Source organism: Heterodontus francisci, chromosome 27, assembly GCF_036365525.1.
Source record: "Heterodontus francisci isolate sHetFra1 chromosome 27, sHetFra1.hap1, whole genome shotgun sequence".
NCBI classification, from domain to species: Eukaryota; Metazoa; Chordata; class Chondrichthyes; order Heterodontiformes; family Heterodontidae; genus Heterodontus; species Heterodontus francisci.
Genome location: NC_090397.1, coordinates 9,874,781 through 9,896,604, shown reverse-complemented (window position 1 = coordinate 9,896,604; position 21,824 = coordinate 9,874,781). Strand labels below are relative to the sequence as shown.

Sequence of the window (21,824 nt, the reverse complement as noted above, 5' to 3'; positions counted from 1 at the left end):
GATGCACTTGTGACTTCCAGCAGTGCTGGAGAATCCAGGGTTGGGTCATGTGCTGTTTCATGAAACCTGCAGACGTTATGGAGGAAACAGAAACCACGGAAGAGTAATTTCTTCCCCCACCCAGAAGATTTTTAATGCAATTCTACAGATGTAGCCCTCAGATTGGCACTATAAATAGAGTTGCTCTCAGTATTTCTGGGCAAATACTTATCCGATAATTGATGAAGATTAGAATATTTTCACATTACCATACAGTAAAACGAATTTGTGTTCAGTTCCTACACAGCCCATTTCCCAATCACATAACTTAAATTATAAACATATTAAGAGCACACACCTCCATCTGTACTGTAGCAATATGCTGTATAATGTCCTGAGCCAAAGCCCTTTCCATGATGCATGACCACAGCAGCTAGGTCGTATATGAAGCAGTTGGGCTGGAGGGCTCCTGCCAACTCTCTGCAGCAGTACGGTTCCATATTTAATACTTGGTCGAAGCTCACATGTACTCCTATCTTCTCACGGTGATTGCGACCTGACCACCTGCAACAAAGAGCCCAAAGAACTGAATTCAGAATCACAAACCTAAGAACAAGGAGCTTCATTTAGCTATTTGAAAAAATCCAGCTTGATTACCGGAAGCGTTTGAGGTGTAGTCGCAAAACCTGAGGTAGCTTGTGGACCATTAGCTGTTTCTGAGCTTCAGTCAGGATCAATGGTTTAGAAGATGACTTCCTGCGTTTCCCTAGGACATGAAGCAATATTTGAACATCTCATATTTCACTAAGGTAAGGTTCCAATTTAGTTCATGAAATGCTGCATCACCCAGAATGAGTCCTTGGACAGATTGGTTTGAACTAATTGCTGGAGTCTGCATCAGAATTTGAGTTTAGCGGTATGATTGGCACTCTGTTGCAGTATTGCATGTTCTAAACTGCTAAATAAATGAAGCTGTTGCCAGATGGGAAGCAGACAGAAGTCGGTCAATCTACTGAATAAATTGTGAAAGTAAAATATTTCAAAATCCAGGGTACACATCACACATTGGACTAGGCTTTTGTAACCCAGGTGATGTTTTTCTGACTGCTATCTGTTTTAGAAGTCACAGGTGCTATTTTTACACTGGTCTCATTAACACATGGTACTATAGTAAAGCCTAAACAAAGCATTTCGGGTTTTGAACTCGCCATTCAAAACAGTAAGACAAAAAGCAAAATACTGCAGATGCTGGAAATCTGAAATAAAATCAAAAAGTGTTGGAAATACTCAGCAGGTCTGGCAGCATCTGTGGAAAGAGAAGCAAAGTTAACATTTCAGGTCAGTGACCTTTCATCAACGTTATTACTAAGACATATAAATTTGTTGACAAATGTTGTAACAATTTAGAAAACTAAGTATTTTCTCAGACCACACACATTAAAAAACAGGCAAATATCAAATCAAATAGTTCAGTATGTATTTTGAGCAAGTTATTCATCTCATTGCTGTTTGTGTTATTATGAATCACATTTCCCAGAACTAATTCACAGCATCAAGCACTTTAGGATGCTCAAGTGATAAAGCATTATATAAACAGAAGTTTTTCCATAAGTAATACATGGGATTGAGCAATATTAAAATCTCACAATATAACGCACCCAATATTGCATCAATTATAAATTTTGCATTCACTTGCTGCTTTTTTTTGAATGACTTATTGTACTTATGAAGCCAAGGGATGCTCAGCTGGGAAGCAGTAGTTTTAATTTCAGGCAACTGGCGCCAGCATTGAGCAATCTAAGGTAAAGTGTAGCAAAGTTACATGCAAAGTAAAGATCCTTCACTCCTCTCCAACTCCAAAATACCCCTTGCTCACCAATTACCACACCACAGTTGCTTACTGAAGTAGGGACAGCTTTGCAGACCCATTCTCACTAGGAAATAGGTCCCTTTCACTGCATCAATCTAGGTTAGATCAGAATCTAGGTGACTGAGGCCAAAGGCTAGTTTCTGAACAAGGAGGAGGGGCCAGGACTATGACACTTCCAATGCAATACCCTGGTACCCTGGCCAACAGAGCAGATATGTAACATAACCTTAATCAGCTGTCAGAACAGATGATATACAAGTGAGAGGTGCACTTATTCAATACACACCCAGGATAAACTGCTGAGCTGAGGTACTGGATTAGAAACCCAAATCACAAGTTCAAAACTTAATAAATGTGGTAATATTAGGAAAGAAAATAGTTAAAACCCCACCTGGTCCACTAACGTCCATCAGGGAGCGGATCCTGCCACCCCTACCAAGTCCTGTACTATGTTTTGACTCAATGCACTCAAGGAAATTAAGCATGGGCAATAGATGGTGTCTTGCCAGTGTCATGCACATCCCAAGATGATAAAGAACTGGTAACTGTTTTGGTCAATTGTGGTTAAGGTTCTGTTTTGAACATAGTTCCCAACTGCTTAAGTATATGCTCATTGACAAGGATACTGGGCCGGTGAAAGGGCTAATCAGCTACATAATGTGTCAAAGCTTACACACAGATAAAACGTTTGCTTATAAGGTACTGTAATGCTATCATTGCAAATAAAAGACCCATCAAAAACACAACTGTAAATAAAATCAAACACCAGCAACGAACAGCAAACACTGTTGAACAAAATCCCCTCAGCCTCAGACATCTTAGCTCATTGCTATACTTAGTAGCTGCTGAAACTGAATGCTCCCAGAAGACAAACCAGCCTCTCAGTGGAGGCTGCTTGTGGGTCCGCCTCTTAAACTGAAAACTGGTTTAAAAAAACATTAAATATTTTAGGTGCGAGTCCTTTCAATTTATTCATGTAAAACAGCACAACTCCCATTACAAACCTGCACATATTTCAAGTGCAGATACATGGAATAAGTCAGTCCCTCACTACATGTGCCTGCAAACAGCGATGCAGTCCAGAAAAAAAAAAAGGATTCAAGCAACTTGCCAACTGAAAGTGAGACATGGTAACTTCTTGCAGCCCATGAATTCCTGTACAGACTTATCTGGTGCTTAATGAACTATATCTTCCTGGTTTCATGTGCAGCAGATCCTACATTACAGCATAACAACCAACTCATTAACAAATGGGCACGTAACAGCACGATAGGTTATTTTTATGAATATTGCACAATTCACCATCCTCCAACAACAAATAGTACACACTGTAGAAAGAAACCATTTGTTTTTACCACCTACAATGAATAATTACCACAGAGTCTCACAGCAGCTTCCTGTGACAACGCAACAGCTTAATTTCCCAAGATTACATAGAATTTACAGCACAAAACAGGCCATTTGGCCTGAATGGTCTATGCCAGTGAGAGTTTCATGTGTGCCTCTTCCCACCTACCTTTATCTCACCACATCTTATTCCTTTCACACTCATGCACTAATCTAGCTTCCCTTTAAATGCATTTATGCTACTTGCCTTAACCACTCCGTGTGGTATGTAGGTCTGATGGGCGAGTTGGCTAAAGCCAGAGAGAGTCATTTACGGCTCAGAAGGCAGCCATTCGGCCCACTGAGTCCATGCTGGCTCTCCACAGAGCTATTCAGTCAGTCCCACTCCTCGGCTCTATCCTCATAGCCCTGCAAGTCTACTTCTCTCAGGCGGCCATCCAACTTCCTCTTGAAGTCATTGATCTTCGCCCTTGTGGGCAGTGAGTTCCAGGTCATTACTACTCAATGTGTAAAAGGTTCTTACTCATATTCCCCCTGCATCATTTGCCCAAAACTTTCAATCGGTGTCCTCTAGTCCTTGTACCACTAGTTAATGGGAACAGTCTTCCTTGTACAACTTATCCAAGCCGGTCATAATCTTGTACATTTCTATTAAATCTCCCCTTAATCTCATGGTTGAAGGAGAACAACCCCAGTTTTTCCAACCTAACCTTGCAACTAAAATCCCCCATCCCTGGCATAGGAAACCAGATTAAAAGATAAGACACTAGGGGCTGAATTTATCAGCGCTCTGTGCTCTGCGGCGGCACGCTGTGAATGCAGCAGCCTTCCGACATTACGTGTGGGGGCTGATTTAAATAGAGGGAGCAGAGTGTCTGTCCCCGATGAGGCGGCTGCTGCATCCCCAGTAACGGCGTCCGGAGCCCTCACGCAGGAGCCGGCATCATTTTTAAAGGGCTTCAAGCACTTCAGGATATATTTAAAAGGTGCCGGAGAGCTTAAAAACATTAACAAACGTTTAATGTAACATTGAATCCCGTATCCCACCTCACCCCGCCCCCCCCCCACCCCACTGAGTCCTAGACACACCTATCCCCCCAAAAAGACACCTTTTGAAATTCTGAACTTTCCCCCACCAAGTTCAGTATCTTTGACTCTCAACCTCTTCCCACCATTCCCACAACCAATAGGAACAGTTTTCCCTGCTTACCCCACACCCCGTCCTGATCATTTTAATCCTCCCCCCTCCCCACCAGTGTCTATCCTCGGAACTCCAATGGAATTCCCAAGACGTGCGGTTGGCCGTAAAATCGGCATGGGACAGCTGGTGGCCGAAGGATAGCCAGGGCCCGACACTGGGAAAGTCCGTTTTTAATTTTCCCGTAATCCTTCAGGGTCGGTGCACCAATATACCTGCAGTACATGAGAGTCAGCCCTTTCCAACTAATCGACAGCACTCAGGAAAAAAACTCAGTCCAAGAGAACTTTGGGAGATTTTGGAAATTCTGGATAATAGATCGGTTGGTGAAGTGCCGGTTAACAAAGCTTTTACTGTATTGATTTTGATCTTTACAAATTCCCTATATTCCATAACAGTCCCATAGATTGGAAGGTAGCAAACATAACCCCACTATTCAAGAAAGGAAGGAGAGAGAAACTATAGGACAGTAAGCCTAAAATCAGTAGTAGGTAAACTGCTAGAATCTATTATTAGGGATGTGGCAACAGGGCACTTAGAAAATAATAGGATGTATGAAAGAGAAATCATATTTGATAAATCTGTTAGACATTTTTGAGATAATATCAAGCAGGGTAGCTAAGTGGATGTAGTATATTTGGATTTTCAAAAACCATTCAATTAAGTACCATACAAGAGTTTAATACACAAAATTAGGGCTCATGGGAATGGGGTAAAGTATCAGCATGGTGAGCATTGGTCAACAAACAGAAAGTAGAGAGTAGGAATAAACAGATCATTTTCGGGCTGGCAGGCTGGGGTACCGCAAGGGATCAGTGGTTGGGCATCAGCTATTTACAATCTATATTGATGACCTAGATAAGGAAACAGAGTGTATTGTATCAAAGTTTGCTGACGATGCAAAGTTAGGTGGGAAAGTAAGCTCTGAGGAAGATGCAAATGGAGTGCAAAGGGATATAAACGTATTAAGCAAGTGGGCAAGAACATGGCAGATGGAATGTAATGTGAGGAGTAAAGTGAGAAGTTATTCACTTTGATAGGAAAAAATAGAAAAGCAGAATATTTTTTAAATAGAGACTGGGAGATATTGTTATTCATAGGGACCTGGGCGTCTTTGCACACGAATCACAGAAAGTTAACATGCAGCTACAGCAAGCAGTTAGGAAAACAAATAGTATGTCCCTGATTGCAAAGATATTAGAGTACATGAGCCTTGGTAAGTCAAAACCTGCAGTACTCTGTATAGTTTTGGTCTCTTTACCCAAGGAAGGATATACTCGCCTGAGAGGCAGTGCAACAAAGGTTCACTAGACTGACTCCTAAAGTGAGGGGCTTGTTCTATGAGGAGAAATTGAGTAGACTAGGCTTACATTCCGTAGACCTTAGAATGAAGGGGTAATCTCATTGAAACATTTAAATTCTTAAGAAGTTTGATAGCATAGGTGCTGGGAGGATGTTTTCCCTAATTGGGAGTTAGAACTAGTCGTCAGAATAAGGTGTCTGTCATTTAGGACTAAGAAATTTCTTCACTCAAAGGGTTGTGAATCTTTGGAATGCTGTACCCGAGAGAGCTGTGGATGATGTTGAGTATATTCAAGGTAGAAATTGATTGATTTTTGTGTTCTAAGGGAATTAAGGGATATGGGGATAATGCAGGAAGGTGCAGCTGAGGTAGATCAGCCATGATCTCATTGGATGATGCAGCAGGTTCAAAAGGGCCAAATAATTTACTCCTGCTCCTATTTCTTTTATTCTTATGTAGTGAGTTCCATATTCTCTTATATTAAAAAAAATCATATTGGATTTATTGGTAACTATGAGGTTTTAAAATACAAACACAAAATGATTTACTAACACTGCAAACAAGATTTCATTTGTCAAAAAGATGTTTCCATCTGCAGATTTTAATGACATTTGCCATTCATACATCTTCACCTGACCATATTCATCAATTTAATGTTACTTCACCTGTAAATGTTCAACTTTGAATTAGTGTGAAGGAGCTGACAGAGCAGGACAGCATCAATGAATAACAACTGCATTAACTGGAGGAGCAGGATGATTCACTGACATGCAATTTTATTATAGCTTCAGGCTTGTGCTGATGGGGCAAATGTGTAGTTTATTTGCATAGATAGGGCTGGACCTCACCTGCTAAAGGATTAGTAAGATAGATGCAGTATAAAAATGTCAGGTTTTTATTTTAAAGTTTGGTGCTTGTAAGATTCAGCAGAACAAAAAAAAAATTCCTGCACAAACCCATCTTCAATTTGCTGTCAGTTATGCGAGGAGCCCACAGTTCTTTGGAATGGAGAGAATGAAAGGGGAATTTGAAAGAAGTATACAGCACTGCTCCAAGTATTTAATTGCTCACCTACTGAGTCTTTAATCTTTACACTCTGAAGTTCTGCAATTAATTACTTTTTTTTTTAAAAAGAGTTCCAGGGTTGTGACTCATTACATAGCCAGGTGAATGAAATGGATGCACTACTCCGGTAAAAGTGAAAAAAAGAAATGCTGTACAGTATTAACAGCAACATGACCCATGTCTCAGCATCTCAGACTACTGCCTCTAACATCACCTAGCTATTAATTTGGGATGAAGAATCTCATGGAAAAGGAATCTTGGCCCTCCAGCTAAGTAATGAGACCATCACTCGGGACTAAAGTATCTTCATATTCCCAAAATACACTTGGAACAATAACCATTCCAATATGATAAACTGGGACTGGAGATTGAAAGAGGGCATTCCTAATGTTTATAAAGCCTGGGTTCTCCCAGTAGCTCACTGAGCTTATCTACAATAGCTGAGCCATAGAGACTGGATGATCCCAGGCTCAATTCCTGATCTGAGCAGAGTTAATCTAAACTCAGCTGAGAAACTGTGGTCTCAGCAACCCAGGTTCGGAAGGGGAGAAAAGAACTAAGAACTGTCAGGGTTGATGCTTTTGAGCACTATTTGGTGATTAAGAGCAAGAGATGCAACTGAAAAAAAATTGGAATAGGAAGGAGGAGGGGCAGGGGTCATGGTTTACTCAAGAAAACGATGAAGGAGTCTCTTTGATGCTCGGTTATCTTGGGTACTAGTTTGCACAGTGAGATCTCAAGAGTAGCTAGCTCAGGATCTCTCCTCAGGGAAAGCAGGGTTGGATTTGAAGAAATAGATTAGATCAGTCAATATCTCATGCAGAGGTAGTGCAGAAGGAAGTGTTTCAGAACCCCAGATCAGACAAATACTGAGGTGCAGAGAACTATTCAAATGGGTAAGCTTCAGCTGACCCAAAGTAGCAGCAATGTTCTTGCAAACAGAATTGAATAGGGTATTGTGGAGGGTGTAAACTAATACAACAGGGCTAGGGATAAACAAAGCTAGCCAAAAGTGAGGAAGAAAACTGAAGCTAGAAATCTTCAGTAGCGTGTGCATGGAACAAAGGATAGGGTAGCAATTCCATTAAAGGATAGACTTGCGTTTTTAATAGAAATATAATCAGGAATAAATTTATCAAATTAATGACATATGCAATACAGTAATGATACAGATATCTGATCCCTTGTCAGAAAATAGTGCTCAGGTAGGGGCAAATTTTAAAATTTCAAACCTGATCCCCAAATCTCTAATCCCGTCCACTCTGCTGGGAAGTTCACAGGGATCTGTCATGGGTCCCTCTGTTTCCTCTTTCCACGTAATTAATTAAGAACATAAATAGGAACAGGAGTAGACCATTCGGCCCCTCGAGCCTGCTCTGTCATTCAATAAAATTATGGCTGGTATTCTGCCTCAACTCCAATTTCCCACCTGCTCCCCGCAAGAGTTTCTATATATATTTAACAAAGAGTTAACAAAGTGGACGCTGGTCCAATAGAAAGTGAGTCTGGGGAATTAATGAGATGGTAAATGAATTGAACAGGTATTTTGCAATGGTCTTCACCAGAAAGGATACAAGTAACATCCCAGAAGCAGCTGTAAATCAGGAAATGGAAGGGAGGGAGAAACTCAAGAGAAGTGGTACTGAGCAAATTGTTGGAGCTGCGGGCTGACAAGTCCCTGGGTCCTGATGGACTTCGTCCTCGGGACCTAAAAGTGGCTAATGAGATAGTTGGTGTTGGTTCTAATTTTCCAAAATTCCCTAGATTCGGGAAAGGTTCCATTAGATTGGAAAATAACGAATGTAAATCCTTTATTCAAAAAGGGAGGGAGACAGAATACAGGCCAGTTAGCTCAACATCTGTCTTAGGGAAAATGTTAGAAGCTATTTTTAAAGACATTATAGCAGGGCACTTAGAAAAATTCAAGGTAATCCGGCAGAGTCAACATGATTTTGTGAAAGGGAAATCATGTTTAACTCAATTTATTGGAATTTTGAGGAGGTAATATGTGCTGTGGATAAAGGGGAACCGGTGGATGTACTGTACTTGGATTTCCAGAAGGCATTTGATAAGGTGCCACATCAAAGGTTATTGTGGAAAATAAGAGCTCATGGTAAAGGGGGTAACATTTTGGCATGGATAGACTGGCTGACAGGAACCACAGAGTAGGCATAAATGGGTCATTTTCTAGTTGGCAAGATTTAACAAGTGGTGTAACACAAGGATCAATGCCGGGTCCTCAACATTTTACAATTTATATAAATGACTTGGATGAAGGGGCCGAAGGTATGGTTGATAATTTTGCTGATGACACAAAAATAGATAGGAAAGTAAGTTGTGAAGAGGACATAAGGAGGCTGCAAAGGGGTATAGATAGGTTAAGTGAGTGGGCAAAGATCTGGCAAATGGATTATAATGTGAGACAATGTGAAATTGTCCATTTTGACAGGAAGGATAAAAAAGCATATTATCTAAATGGTGAGAGAGTGCAGAGCTCTGAGATGCAGAAGGATCTGGGTGTCCTAGTGCATGAAGTGCAAAAGGTTACAGCATGTAATTAGGAAAGCTAAGACAGTGTTACAATCTATTGTGAGGGGAATTGAATACAAAAATAGGGAGGTTATGCTTCAGCTATACAGGACATTGGTGTGACCACATCTGGAGTACTGTGTACAGTACTGGTCTCCTTATTTAAGGAAGGATGTAAATGCATTGGAAGCAATTCACAGAAGGTTTACTAAACTAATACCTGGAATGGGCAGGTTGTCTTATGGGGAAAGATTGGACAGGCTAGGCTTGTATCTGCTGGAGTTTAGAAGGGGTGACAGGCGACTTGACTGAAACATACAAGATCCTGAAGGGTCTCGACAGGGTGGCTGTGGAAAGGATGTTTCCCCTTGTGCGAGAATCTGGAACTAGGGGTCACTATTTAAAAATAAGGGGTCGCCCATTTAAGAAAATGATGGAGAATTTTTTTCTCTCAAAGGGTTGAGAGTCTTTACAACTCTCTTCCGCAAAAGGCAGTAGAAGCAGAGTCCTTAAATATTTTTAAGGCAGAGGTAGATAGATTCTTGACAAGCAAGTGGGTGAAAGGTTATCAGGGGAGGCTGGAATAAAGAGTCGAGGTTACAATCAGATCAGCCATGATCTTATTGAATGGCGGAGCAGGCTCGAGGTGCCGCGTGGCCTATTCCTGCTCCTAATTCATATATTTGTATATCCCTTGATTCCCTGGGATCAAAGACCCTTTCTCAAAAATGGTTCATCCAGAACCCTCTCGAGTTGAGAACTCTAAAGATTCACAACCCTTTGAAGAAATTTCCCTTCATCTCAGTCCTAAATGATCGGCCCCTTATCCTGAGACTGTGTCCTTGTGTTCTAGATTCCCAGCCACGGGAAAAAACGTCTCCGTGTCTACCCTGTCAATCAGAATCTTGTATGTTTCAATGAGATCACCTCTCATTCTTCCAAACTCTAAACAGGATAGCCCCAATATACCCAGCCGCTCATCATAGGGCAACCCTCTCATCCCAGGAACCAACCTAGTGAATCTTTGCTGTACTGCCTTCAAGGCAAGTATATCTTTCCTTAGATATGGAGACCAAAACTGTGCAGAGTGCTCCAGGTGTGGTCTCACCAAAGGCCTGTACAACTGCAGCAAGACTTCTTTATTCTTGTACTCCATTCCCTCATAATAAAGGCTTAAATGCCATTTGCTTTCCTAATTGCTTGCTGTAGTTGCCTGCTGACTTTGTGTTCCTTGTACCAGCACACTCAAGTCCCTTTAAACACCAACATTTAGAAGTTTCACACTTTTTAAAAAATATTCTGCTTTTCTATTCTTACAACCAAAGTGAATACCCTCACATTTCCCAACATAGTGCTCCAATTTTAAAAAAAAGGGGCCAAATTCTGCTATAAAAATAAGTGAATTAATGACACAAGTAGTTATTCATGTGTAAACCAGACAGCAAGTTCAGGGGATTAAGAGATACACCCTGAGCTGCAAATCTCCAGAGTTTGGTCGATTTACGTTGCTTCACCAGTATCGTTGCACAAACCACAGTTCGCCCATAGCCTCTGTTATTTTTTTAAAACTTTGCTGGATTTGAGCATTGGTAACCCATTAAACCTGCTGTTTAAGGTCTCAGATGCCCTTGGCATTATGAGCTCATACTTCCAACAAGCTACAACACAAAAAATTTGAGCTGAAGTGTGGAGGAAAAAGTTTAATTAACGCGTGTGTGTGGGATGCCCTGCTCCAGCAAGTTCTAATGTATTAAAATTAGCATTAACAAAAACATGAGGGCAGATAATCGAGGGATTTAAACCAATTGAGCAAATGCACAAAGGCTCTCAATAAATTTATGATAATGGATATAGAAAGAGGATACTAAGCATGCATAGAAAAGGTCTTATTGTGTACTTTTGTCTATTAGCAGGGGTGAAAGAGGAAAAGCATTTGGGCACAATCACTGCTCTAAACTCATCATAAAGCAGTTGTTAATAAAGCTCTTGGGCACTGTGCTGCATCTGGAGGCACCAGATTACAGGTTAAATTATACTGCGGGTAAGTCACTCAGGAGACAAATTGTGAACCCTAATACAAAAAAGATTTTAGGTACATGGACATACAGTAAAAAGTTCAGAGAAGAGCAACAATGATAATTCTAGACATCGGGGAACTAAAGTTAGGAAGAAAGAAAAAGTTGACTGCTTATTTTCACAGGAGAAAAGACAGAGGATTCATAATACAGGTCTTTTGACTATTTGAGATTGAGGAAGTCATGCATTGACTGTGGAAGGAGCAAACTTGATGGGCTGAATGGTTTCTCAATTCCAATCTTTATTAATGTTTCTAGGATAAAAATCATACAAAATGGATGAACGAGGGCAAGTAATTTCATTTCAAAATTATATCTGGTTCATTGTGTGCCAATATGCTTCCAAAACAGGTGAACAATTACAGTAGATGGTCACACCAGGTGGGCCAAGATAGTTGGCTTAAGCCCTTCACCCAAATCCACTGAATAGACCAGTATCTTATGGACTTGGTTTGCTGTATCACTTAGTTATATTGGTGGGGGGAAACTGCTTTGAACAGGCAAGATGTTATAGGACTATGAGGTATTTATATTCATGCATTACTCAATTCCTCAATGAACATGACGTCAGTTTGCATCCTGCTGACCACCTCATATAGATACTTCCTTTAATGCCCTTTATTCCAATTCAGCTGCCACATTTTGAATGTCATATCAGTCTTCCAGTCAGTAGTAAGAAATAAGATCCAGGTATAGACTCCATGATAGCGAAGTCTCACACAAGACTAATAAATAACATCTGAAGCCACACCAGCTCTCTCAGGCTGACACTGATTGTGTACAACCTCAGTATGCTGTTTAGCTCGGAGCTGATTTTTCAAACTCCACTCATCCATCAACAGACTGCCTATTTCTATCTCTAACAATTGCCTGCCTTCATTCCTATCTTACTGTCACCAATACTGAAACTCCTATCCACATATTCATCGGTCTGTCCTGGCCAGCCTGAACTTCACTCTATTGTTATGACCAGGTGAGAAAGGTGTCCTGGGATCTCTTTCAGCCTTCACCTGGTCTTGTTGTAACAGGGTTTTATTTAAACACAGTGTTTGAGCTCCCCCCTTAGTGAATCCTTGTTCACCGTTTTCCAGTTATAAGGCAAAGAAATGAGCACAAACATGCCTTCTTAGGTTTAAAGAAAAATGAAATTTATTAAAACGTAAACTTTAATTCAGTTAACGCCTACGGATACATAGTGCGCCCCACACTCGCATGCATACGCAGATGCAAATAGAGACAGAAAAGAGAAGAAAAATAAAGTAGAGGGGTTTGAGGCAATATCGGAAGTTTGTTACTGTACTTTGAGCTCACTGTAGTCCTTTTATAGGTAGTTCTTGCTTTTCAATGGAGCCTAGTATTCTTCTTAGACCTTGTTCACTGTCAGAGACTTGTCTCTCTCGGGTTCATGTGTCTTCAATGGTTTCCGAAGCTGGTGAGAGCGAGATGAGAGCAGACAGGACAGAGGTCTTTTCAGTCCAGGAGCAAACAGCTTTCTGAGTTAAAATTCTCTGTGGCAAGTTCAAATTCAAAAAACACCAACAGCCAGTTACGTCAGTTTGTGTATTGGGAGAGCAGGGACTGCTTCCTTTGTTCCAACACTATCTGTTAGAATGCAAAAAATGCCTTTCCGGCGAGGAGTCTGGCAATTTCTTGTGCTTGGCCCTCTTTTCTTCCCTGCAACAGTTTTAAGTTTAATGTCCATGTGGAGAAATTAAGGTGCCTCATTCTTGGCAGGTGGAGGCCTGCATGACACTATGCAAACCCTTCTCTACACAAAGCTCCTTCACCCATATCCTAGCCTACCCCAAACTAAATCCCATTCACTGATTTCCCCCCCCCCCAATACCCCATCCCTATCAACCTCCACTGGTTCCTGGGCAGCAATGCATTGATTTCTCACAAATCCCTCAGTCACCTTATCTGACCCTAGTCTATCCTACATTCCAGCACACATTTGATTCTTTGTCAACTCTGGCTGACTGAGTGTACCGTCCCATTTCACCATCAGAGGAAGAGCCCTCAGTTATCTCACCCTGACAATCAAACTCCAATCCTAAACCCCTTTTGACTTGCTGTACTCTTCCACCATCAAAAGCCTCCTTAAAATCTACCTCCTTGACCATGCCTTCTTCCAGACACATCTCCCAATTCTCGCTTAAAATACCATTGCATTTTGTTAGGTTAAATCCAATATGCCAGCATATAAACATACGAATTAGCAGCAGGAGTAGGCCACTCGACCCTTCAAGCCTGCTCCGCCATTCAATAAGATCATGGCTGATCTGAATGTAACTTCGACTCCACATTCCCGCCTGCCCCCAATAACCTTTCACCCCTTGCTCAAGAATCTATCTACCTCTGCCTTAAAAATATTCAAAGGCTCAGCTTCTACCGCCTTTTGAGGAAGAGAGTTCCAAAGACTCATGAAAAAATGTCTCCTCATCTCCGTTTTAAATGGGCAACCCTTTATTTTTAAATAAATAGTGACCCCTAGTTCCAGATTCTCCCACAAGAGGAAACATCCTTTCCACATCCACAGTCAACACCCCTCAGAAGCTTACATGTTTCAATCAAGTCACCTCTTACCCCTTCTAAACTCCTGCGGATACAAGCCTAGCCCACCCAACCTTTCCCCATAAGACAACCCGCCCATTCCAGGTATTAGTCTAGTAAACCTCTGAACTGCTTCCAACGCATTTACATCCTTCCTTAAATAAGGAGACCAGTACTGTACACAGTATTCCAGATGTGGTCTCACCAATGCCCTGTATAACTGAAGCATAACCTCCCTACTTTTGTATTCAATTCCCCTCGCAATAAATGATAACATTCTATTAGCTTTCCTTTACTAGCTGCACCTGCATACTAACCTTTTGCGCTTCGTGCACTTGGACACCCAGATTCTCTGCATCTCAGAGCTCTGCAATCTCTCACCATTTAGATAATATGCTTCTTTTTTACTCTTCCTGCCAAAATGGCCAATTTCACATTTTCCCACATTATACTCCATTTGACAGATCTTTGCCCACTCACTTAACCTATCCATATCTCTTTGTAGCGTCATGTCCTCTTCACAACTTACTTTCCTACCTATCTTTGTGGCATTAGCAAATTTAGCAACCATGCCTTCAGTCCCTTCATCATGAATTCATAACATTTGTGCAGCTGATTGTTAGAACAGAATTAAAATGATTATCTAAGCAACATTCTTAGCTTCAGGTTTTTGACTGAACTCAAGGTCAAGCAGGTACAAAACTCAATATCATGATTTTTAAAAATCCTTTTTAGAATTCCTATACCATTCTTCAGTTGAAAAGATGTGTATGCCTCAGTCAATATTGCTTCGAGCAGTTACTGGACTGTCCAACATCTCCCTTCAATGAAGGAGCAGCCTTCATTCAGACTGTAAAAAAAATTTAACTGAGTAATAGCTGAACAATCTATTCAGAGAGCTTCATAAATAAGTGTGTTGGGGTGGGGGGTTGGAGAAGAGAAATCAAATTATAAATGAACTAGAACAGGGACATATTTTCCTAACTAATTACACAAAATTAGACTGAATTGTCAGCAGTTTAAAACAGTTATTGCCAAGTTTTAACAATCTTATATATAACTTTGGTGCAAATTCAAAATGAATACAACTTGGACTTTAATGATTAAATCTCTACATTGTACATATGTAGTACATCCTTTTTACTCACTGTTGCACTGATTACAGGCATAAATTTTCCCTTCCAAGGCCTCAGTCTCTGTGAATTTTGCCAACATTTCAGTCAACAAGCAAGAATACTGGGAAGCAGCTTCTTTTCCATTGCAGTGGTATCTCTCAGGAAATTCCAGAGAAAGGTCCCAGAAGGATTCAATCGTATTGGACTTGTTGTCGCAAGCAAGGCAGGTAACCTGTTTCAGAAGGATACAAGTCAGTCAGCGATACGATGACATTTCGACCCCACTTCACTCCCACTCACTGTCTAATTATATATAGCAAGGAACATTTAGAGTTCACATTCAGATGTTTGAGCAGAAGTTCCACCTAGCAGTACTTCCATTAGAAACAGGTTCCAATGTAAATGCAAGGAAAAAATGATTAATACTTTTTAGCTAATTTTTGGAGTATTAACATTTTCCAATTTTGCAGCAAATGTTCAATAAGCTGAATTATGTTTCAGTTAATAATTTAAAGCATTTTTCCTGGGTTTTTTGGATCAGACCATGAAGGGAATATTTTGAAAGGAGAAAAGCAGGAATCGTTATCAACAATTGCCAGGAAACTGATAGTTCTGTCGAACACATCCCAAAAACAGAGTCTATCCTATTGCAAGCTATGTTATAGCAGCAAAAAATTATACAGTGCAGCGCTCTTCAGGAAATCACTGCCACCTCACTGCTGCAGATTGCCATAAAAGCACAGCATCTTACTTTACGCTGTACTTGAAAGGAGGCAGGTCAGCAGGTATCAGAGCTGGATTGGATGTACCCATGGTGCCAGCAGGTACAACACCAGACTGCTCGTAACCATATTAGCAAGTTTGGGACACTTTCTTGTTAATGGCTGTAGGGAATTGACTCCACGTCTTCTGAATCAGCATGGAGCCTGTGGCAGATTGGCTCCATTTCCTGCAGCTCATCCATAGCATAGTAGCAGCAGTCAGTGGCAGACAAGGTTAAAAATGTGCACTGCCTCCTTTCAGCCTACCACGGTGATCATTGCAGCATTAACCAGTGTGCTGCTCACAGACGTATGAAACAAGTGACTGATCTATCAGTCAGTATAGTTCAGCTCTCTTCCTAGTGAATATCAGAATTTTCCTAAATACCAAGGGCTCTTTGATGGCACCCAGACTTCCCATCTTCCGTCACTTTCACTTGGTTTTCCTCATCCAGTGCTACCTCCTCAAACTCATTAACTGCAACCTCCAAGTGTGTGCAGATGTGCTAATACTTGCAAACTTTGAAAAGATCACAGGATGTTGTGAGGTGCCGTCTTTCCCTGGCCTATTAGCTATTTAAGGCTGACAATGATAGAAGCGACTAATGTTACAATGCTTTCTCCAAAAGACACTTAGACAAGCTCACACTGCAGGATACCGTGCATGATATTTGTCGTTATGCTGTGTGGGAAGATGGGCATGACATGATTGTACTATCATTTTCTTTTAAAAAGCACTATTATAATATACATATTTGGTAACTTTTTAATGGGTATTTCAAAAAAAGGGCAAAATACATACACAATTCACATGCCCTCCTGGTCTTGAGAAACTGAAGCTTTATGCCTGAAATGATTGGGAATAGCCTGCCTGAGTTGGCAATCCACCCTCGTACTGCTGAGGTACACACTCAAGTTGCACAGGTTAACTGCCATATAAAACATATACAGGAAATAAAGCGTTTGTACTGTGAGGGACAGTGAGCCCTTTAAAGGTTTGAGTGCACACCTCAATGCTTATTACGAAGTCCTGCTTTCTGATTGAGCTAAATGTCCTCTAATACAGTTCTGTAGTTCTGATGAAAGAACAGCAAACTGAAATGTTAACTCTTGTTTCTCTACAGGTGTTGTCTGACCTATTGAATATTTCCAGCATTTTCTGTTTTTTCCATTCTTATCTAATCGTAGCCAGAGAATCACCAATGGCTTCTCTTCCGATTCTCATACAGTTACCTATGGTATCCACAAGGATCTATCCTTGGACCCCTCCTATTTCTCATCTACATGCTGCCCTTTGGTGACATCATCCATAAACACATCAGTTTCCACAAGTGAGCTCATGACAACCAGTACTACATCACTGATAGGCCATATGGTCTACCCTGCTCTATTTCTCATGTTCACTACCTATCTTGACCCCTACATTGTCATTAAATTATCAGACTGCTTATCTGATATCCAGTACTGGATGAGCAGAAATTTCCTCCAATTAAACATTGGGAAGGCCAAAGTCATTGTCTTCAGTTCCCACAACAAACTTCACTCGCTAGCCACAGACACCATCCCTCTGCCTGGCAACTGTGAGCCCGAAATGAGCTTTCAAGCACATATTTGTGCCTTTACTAAGACCACCAATTTCCACTGTTGTAACATCGCCTGACTCTGCCTTGTCCCAGCTTGCCTGCTGCTGAAACCCTCAACCATGTGTTAGTTACCTTCAGGCTTGACTATTCGAACACGCTTGGCCAGCCTTCCATATTCTACCCTCCGAAAACCTGAGGTCATCCAAAACTCTGCTGTCCGTGACCTAACTCTGACCAAATGCTGTACACCCAGCACCACTGTGCTTGTTGAGCTTATTAGCTCCCATTAAATAATGCCTCCATTTTAAAACTATTTTCTGTGTTTTCGAATCCATCCATGGCCTAGCCCCTTCCCATCTCTGTAATCTCCTCAGCCCTACAACCCCGAGATATCTGCACAAATTCTGGCCTCGAGCATCTCCGATTTTAATTGCTCCATCATTGGTGGTCATGCCATCAGCTGCCTAGGCCCTAAGCTCTGGAATTCCCTCCCTAAACCTCTCTGCCTCTCTATCTCATTTAAGATACTCTTTTTGGTCACCTGCCCTAATACCTCCTTATGTGGATCAGTGTCAAATTTAGTTTTATAATGCCTCTGTGAAGTGCCTTGGGACGTTTTATTACGTTAATGGTGCTATATAAATACAAGTTATTGTTGTTGCAAAGACATGCCAAAAGGCTGCAGTAATTATATTTAATCAGTTCATTATCCAAGTTACTTTAAAAGAGACCCCGATACTTTTGTAACAGCCCAATAGTTAACATTGCTGCCATCAGCTCAGGGGGGTAGAAAACAACTCCGAGGGCTGTCTGATTTAGAAGATCAAACTCTGGATATAACCCAGTGGAATTTTATATTTGCCCATCACCTCTTAATATCTACAGCAATGTCAGACTTTTAGCTCACTTGTTTGTAATCAGTCTTGGATACTTAATTCATTCTTCTTTGGCCTCCTTATCTCGAGAGACAATGGATAAGCACCTGGAGGTGGTCAGTGGTTTGTGAAGCAGCGCCTGGAGTCGCTATAAAGGCCAATTCTAGAGTGACAGGCTCTTCCACAGGTGCTGCAGAGAAATTTGTTTGTCGGGGCTGTTACACAGTTGGCTCTCCCCTTGTGCCTCTGTCTTTTTTCCTGCCAACTACCAAGTCTCTTCGACTCGCCACACTTTAGCCCCGCCTTTATGGCTGCCCGCCAGCTCTGGCGAATGCTGGCAACTGACTCCCACGACTTGTGATCAATGTCACAGGATTTCATGTCGCGTTTGCAGACGTCTTTAAAGCGGAGACATGGACGGCCGGTGGGTCTGATACCAGTGGCGAGCTCGCTGTACAATGTGTCTTTGGGGATCCTGCCATCTTCCATGCGGCTCACATGGCCAAGCCATCTCAAGCGCCGCTGACTCAGTAGTGTGTGTAAGCTGGGGATGTTGGCCGCCTCGAGGACTTCTGCGTTGGAGATACGGTCCTGCCACCTGATGCCAAGTATTCTCCGGAGACAGCGAAGATGGAATGAATTGAGACGTCGCTCTTGGCTGACATACGTTGTCCAGGCCTCGCTGCCATAGAGCAAGGTAATGAGGACACAGGCCTGATACACTCGGACTTTTGTGTTCCGTGTCAGTGCGCCATTTTCCCACACTCTCTTGGCCAGTCTGGACATAGCAGTGGAAGCCTTTCCCATGCGCTTGTTGATTTCTGCATCTAGAGACAGGTTACTGGTGATAGTTGAGCCTAGGTAGGTGAACTCTTGAACCACTTCCAGAGCGTGGTCGCCAATATTGATGGATGGAGCATTTCTGACATCCTGCCCCATGATGTTCGTTTTCTTGAGACTGATGGTTAGGCCAAATTCATTGCAGGCAGCCGCAAACCTGTCGATGAGACTCTGCAGGCACTTTTCAGTGTGAGATGTTAAAGCAGCATCGTCAGCAAAGACGAGTTTCCTGATGAGGACTTTCCGTACTTTGGACTTCGCTCTTAGACATGCAAGGTTGAACAACCTGCCCCCTGATCTTGTGTGGAGGAAAATTCCTCCTTCAGAGGACTTGAACGCATGTAAAAGCATTCATTAACAACTGCTTAAAGCAAGATCCAACTTTCTAAATTCCAGTGCCCTTTCTTTCCATAAATTTACACATTATAGAATTATTTTGTGAAGCATATCAATATATACGCTCATCTGTGAGACTGCTCAAGTTGTATGATACACTGTTTTAGAATGTTATAGCATGCCATATGCGTGTGCGGTCTTTAAGGCCACAAAGCCTAACCGTTAAGCAAACAGGCTCCAAGCAAAAGTCTGATTAGTTGATGAGGGAGCACTGAAGTATGAGGTCAGTTTAATTCGTCTTTAGGCTGCAAATTAGAACCCAGATGAAGAAATATCTGGGTATTTCACCTTTAAAAAAAATAGTGACTAAGCTACAGACAATGACTTGGATTTTGCAGTCAGCAGTGAATGAACTGGACTAACCATACATTACAGTTGGCCATATAATTTTTGTGAGTTTTTGAGCAGCAACCCATGGTAATGGGGAGTCTGATACAGGAAATTTGGGACCTGTGTGAGCAGATCATGCAACACTGTCTCTTCAACCAGTTTAAAGAATCCTTAGAGATGTACAGTCCAAGCGAGGAAGTGCAAGTTAGAATATTTAATTCAATGTAAAATCATGCACAGAAAACAAAATAGAGGGAAAAAATGATGGGATTGAGAGATAAAAGAGACAAAGAAAAAAAGTTTTAAAAAGTTTAAAAATCTACAACAATTAGAATCTGAAAGAATGAGACTCCAAACTGGTAAAAGTAAATTTTCAGGGCAAGAGGGGCTGTTTGGCAGTAATTATGATTTATCATATTGTTTAAAAACAAAATCACTTCCACTTGAATGGTCAAGCCTTAACCTTTTCTGGCATGTCTAGTGGGTATCTAGTGGACAAGTACTGCAAATTCATGCCCTTCATACGTTTTAATGCTGAATCCCTGGGTGAGGTAGCTAAACTTTTGAGGAAGCAGGACAATTCGGATAACAACTTCCTGATTTCCTTTTCTGACTGCACATATGCAGATGCCAGAACTTGCTTTCTGATTTACTCCATTAGCAGTAAGCAGCATTATTCCCATTTCAAAATCCAGGCCAATATGTTAAGGTACTTTCGTTTGCTGGTGTGTCAAATGACAGACTTTTTTTTTTAAAACCCAGAGTTTGATTGCTGTTTGACTTGAGAACTCAGTAGATAGGAAAGTGCTTGATAATTTCAGTCAAGAAGCAGAGAACACATTTTGCATCTGAAACATACGATGGCATCTACATGCACTTGCAAATCATTTTTAATACAGTATATTAAACAACTTGCGGTGCTGCTCACAATAAGTTGAAGATATGCTATTTGATAACAAGACTGTTATACCATGCAAAGCATAAACCATCACCCAATGATTTACAGTGATCAAGTAAAAATGCATTACATAATATTCTGTTTTTGTTTTAAATGGACTTTTGAGCACTGAATTACCTGAATCTATCCATGCCTCAATGGAAACCGTGGCCTTAATTACCACTGTATGTTCCTTAACCCACATAAAAACTCTTACATTTTAACTTCTTTAACCAGAGAGTGGTGAGAATGTGGAACTTACAGGGAATGGTTGAGGCGAATAGTACAGATGCTCTAAAGGGATGCTAGTTAAGTATGAGAGAGAAGGAAATAAAGGGTGAAGTTAATACAGTTACATGAGGAAGGATAGGAGGCTCAAGTGGAGCCTAAATGCCAGCATGGACTGGTTGGGCCAAATGGCCTGTTTCAGTGCTATGTATATTCTACATAAATCTCTTGGAGTTCAGTATACAAACGTGAAATATACCAGAATGGAAGTAGAACAAGTTTAAGAGCAACGGAAGAGAGTTTGGTAGTACTGGCTTAGTTCTAGGGTTTGGTACAACACTGGCAAATTTAGGCATAAGTACTGTGACACAGATGAGGCAAATCTAATAACTTGCTCTTGCCTTCGATTTAATGTTTTTAAACACTTGTAGTTTCTGGCCTGAAAAATATGGCCTCTCAGAACATAATTTGCCCAGAGATTAGGATGGTGCGAGGCATCTGTGGAAATTTCCAGTGAGTTTATCGGCAGCACAAGAGGTTACTGTTCAACCCAAACTTACAGTCCCAGAATACCGCATACAAAAATCACATTTTGGTACATAACAAGCTCTAGCTGTAGAAATGATGCTTGGCAGTGCCCAGATCATTTTCTATCAGTATAAAGTAACATCCTCAGACACGCACACCTAAGTGGTAAATTTGCATATTTTATGTTTGCCACATCACACTTCCTTGTCACACAAATGAGAAAATTTCTTGCAGCTGATTAAATTTCCTCCAATATATTTTTATTAACTACCACAACTGATGCAAAGTACTCATTTAGCACCTCGCCCATTT

General features: G+C 41.2%; 1 protein-coding gene across 1 annotated transcript in view; it reads right to left on the bottom strand.

The window, feature by feature from the left end:
• Positions 1-21,824, bottom strand: part of usp44 (ubiquitin specific peptidase 44) — a 73,354-nt gene that overhangs the window by 6,704 nt on the left and 44,826 nt on the right. Inside the window, exons 3-5 of the mRNA XM_068058778.1 lie at positions 15,068-15,266; positions 637-745; positions 338-543 (exon numbers count right to left, since the gene is read on the bottom strand). Of these exons, the coding sequence (XP_067914879.1) occupies positions 338-543; positions 637-745; positions 15,068-15,266 (514 nt within the window). The remainder of the gene's footprint in view (positions 1-337; positions 544-636; positions 746-15,067; positions 15,267-21,824) is intronic.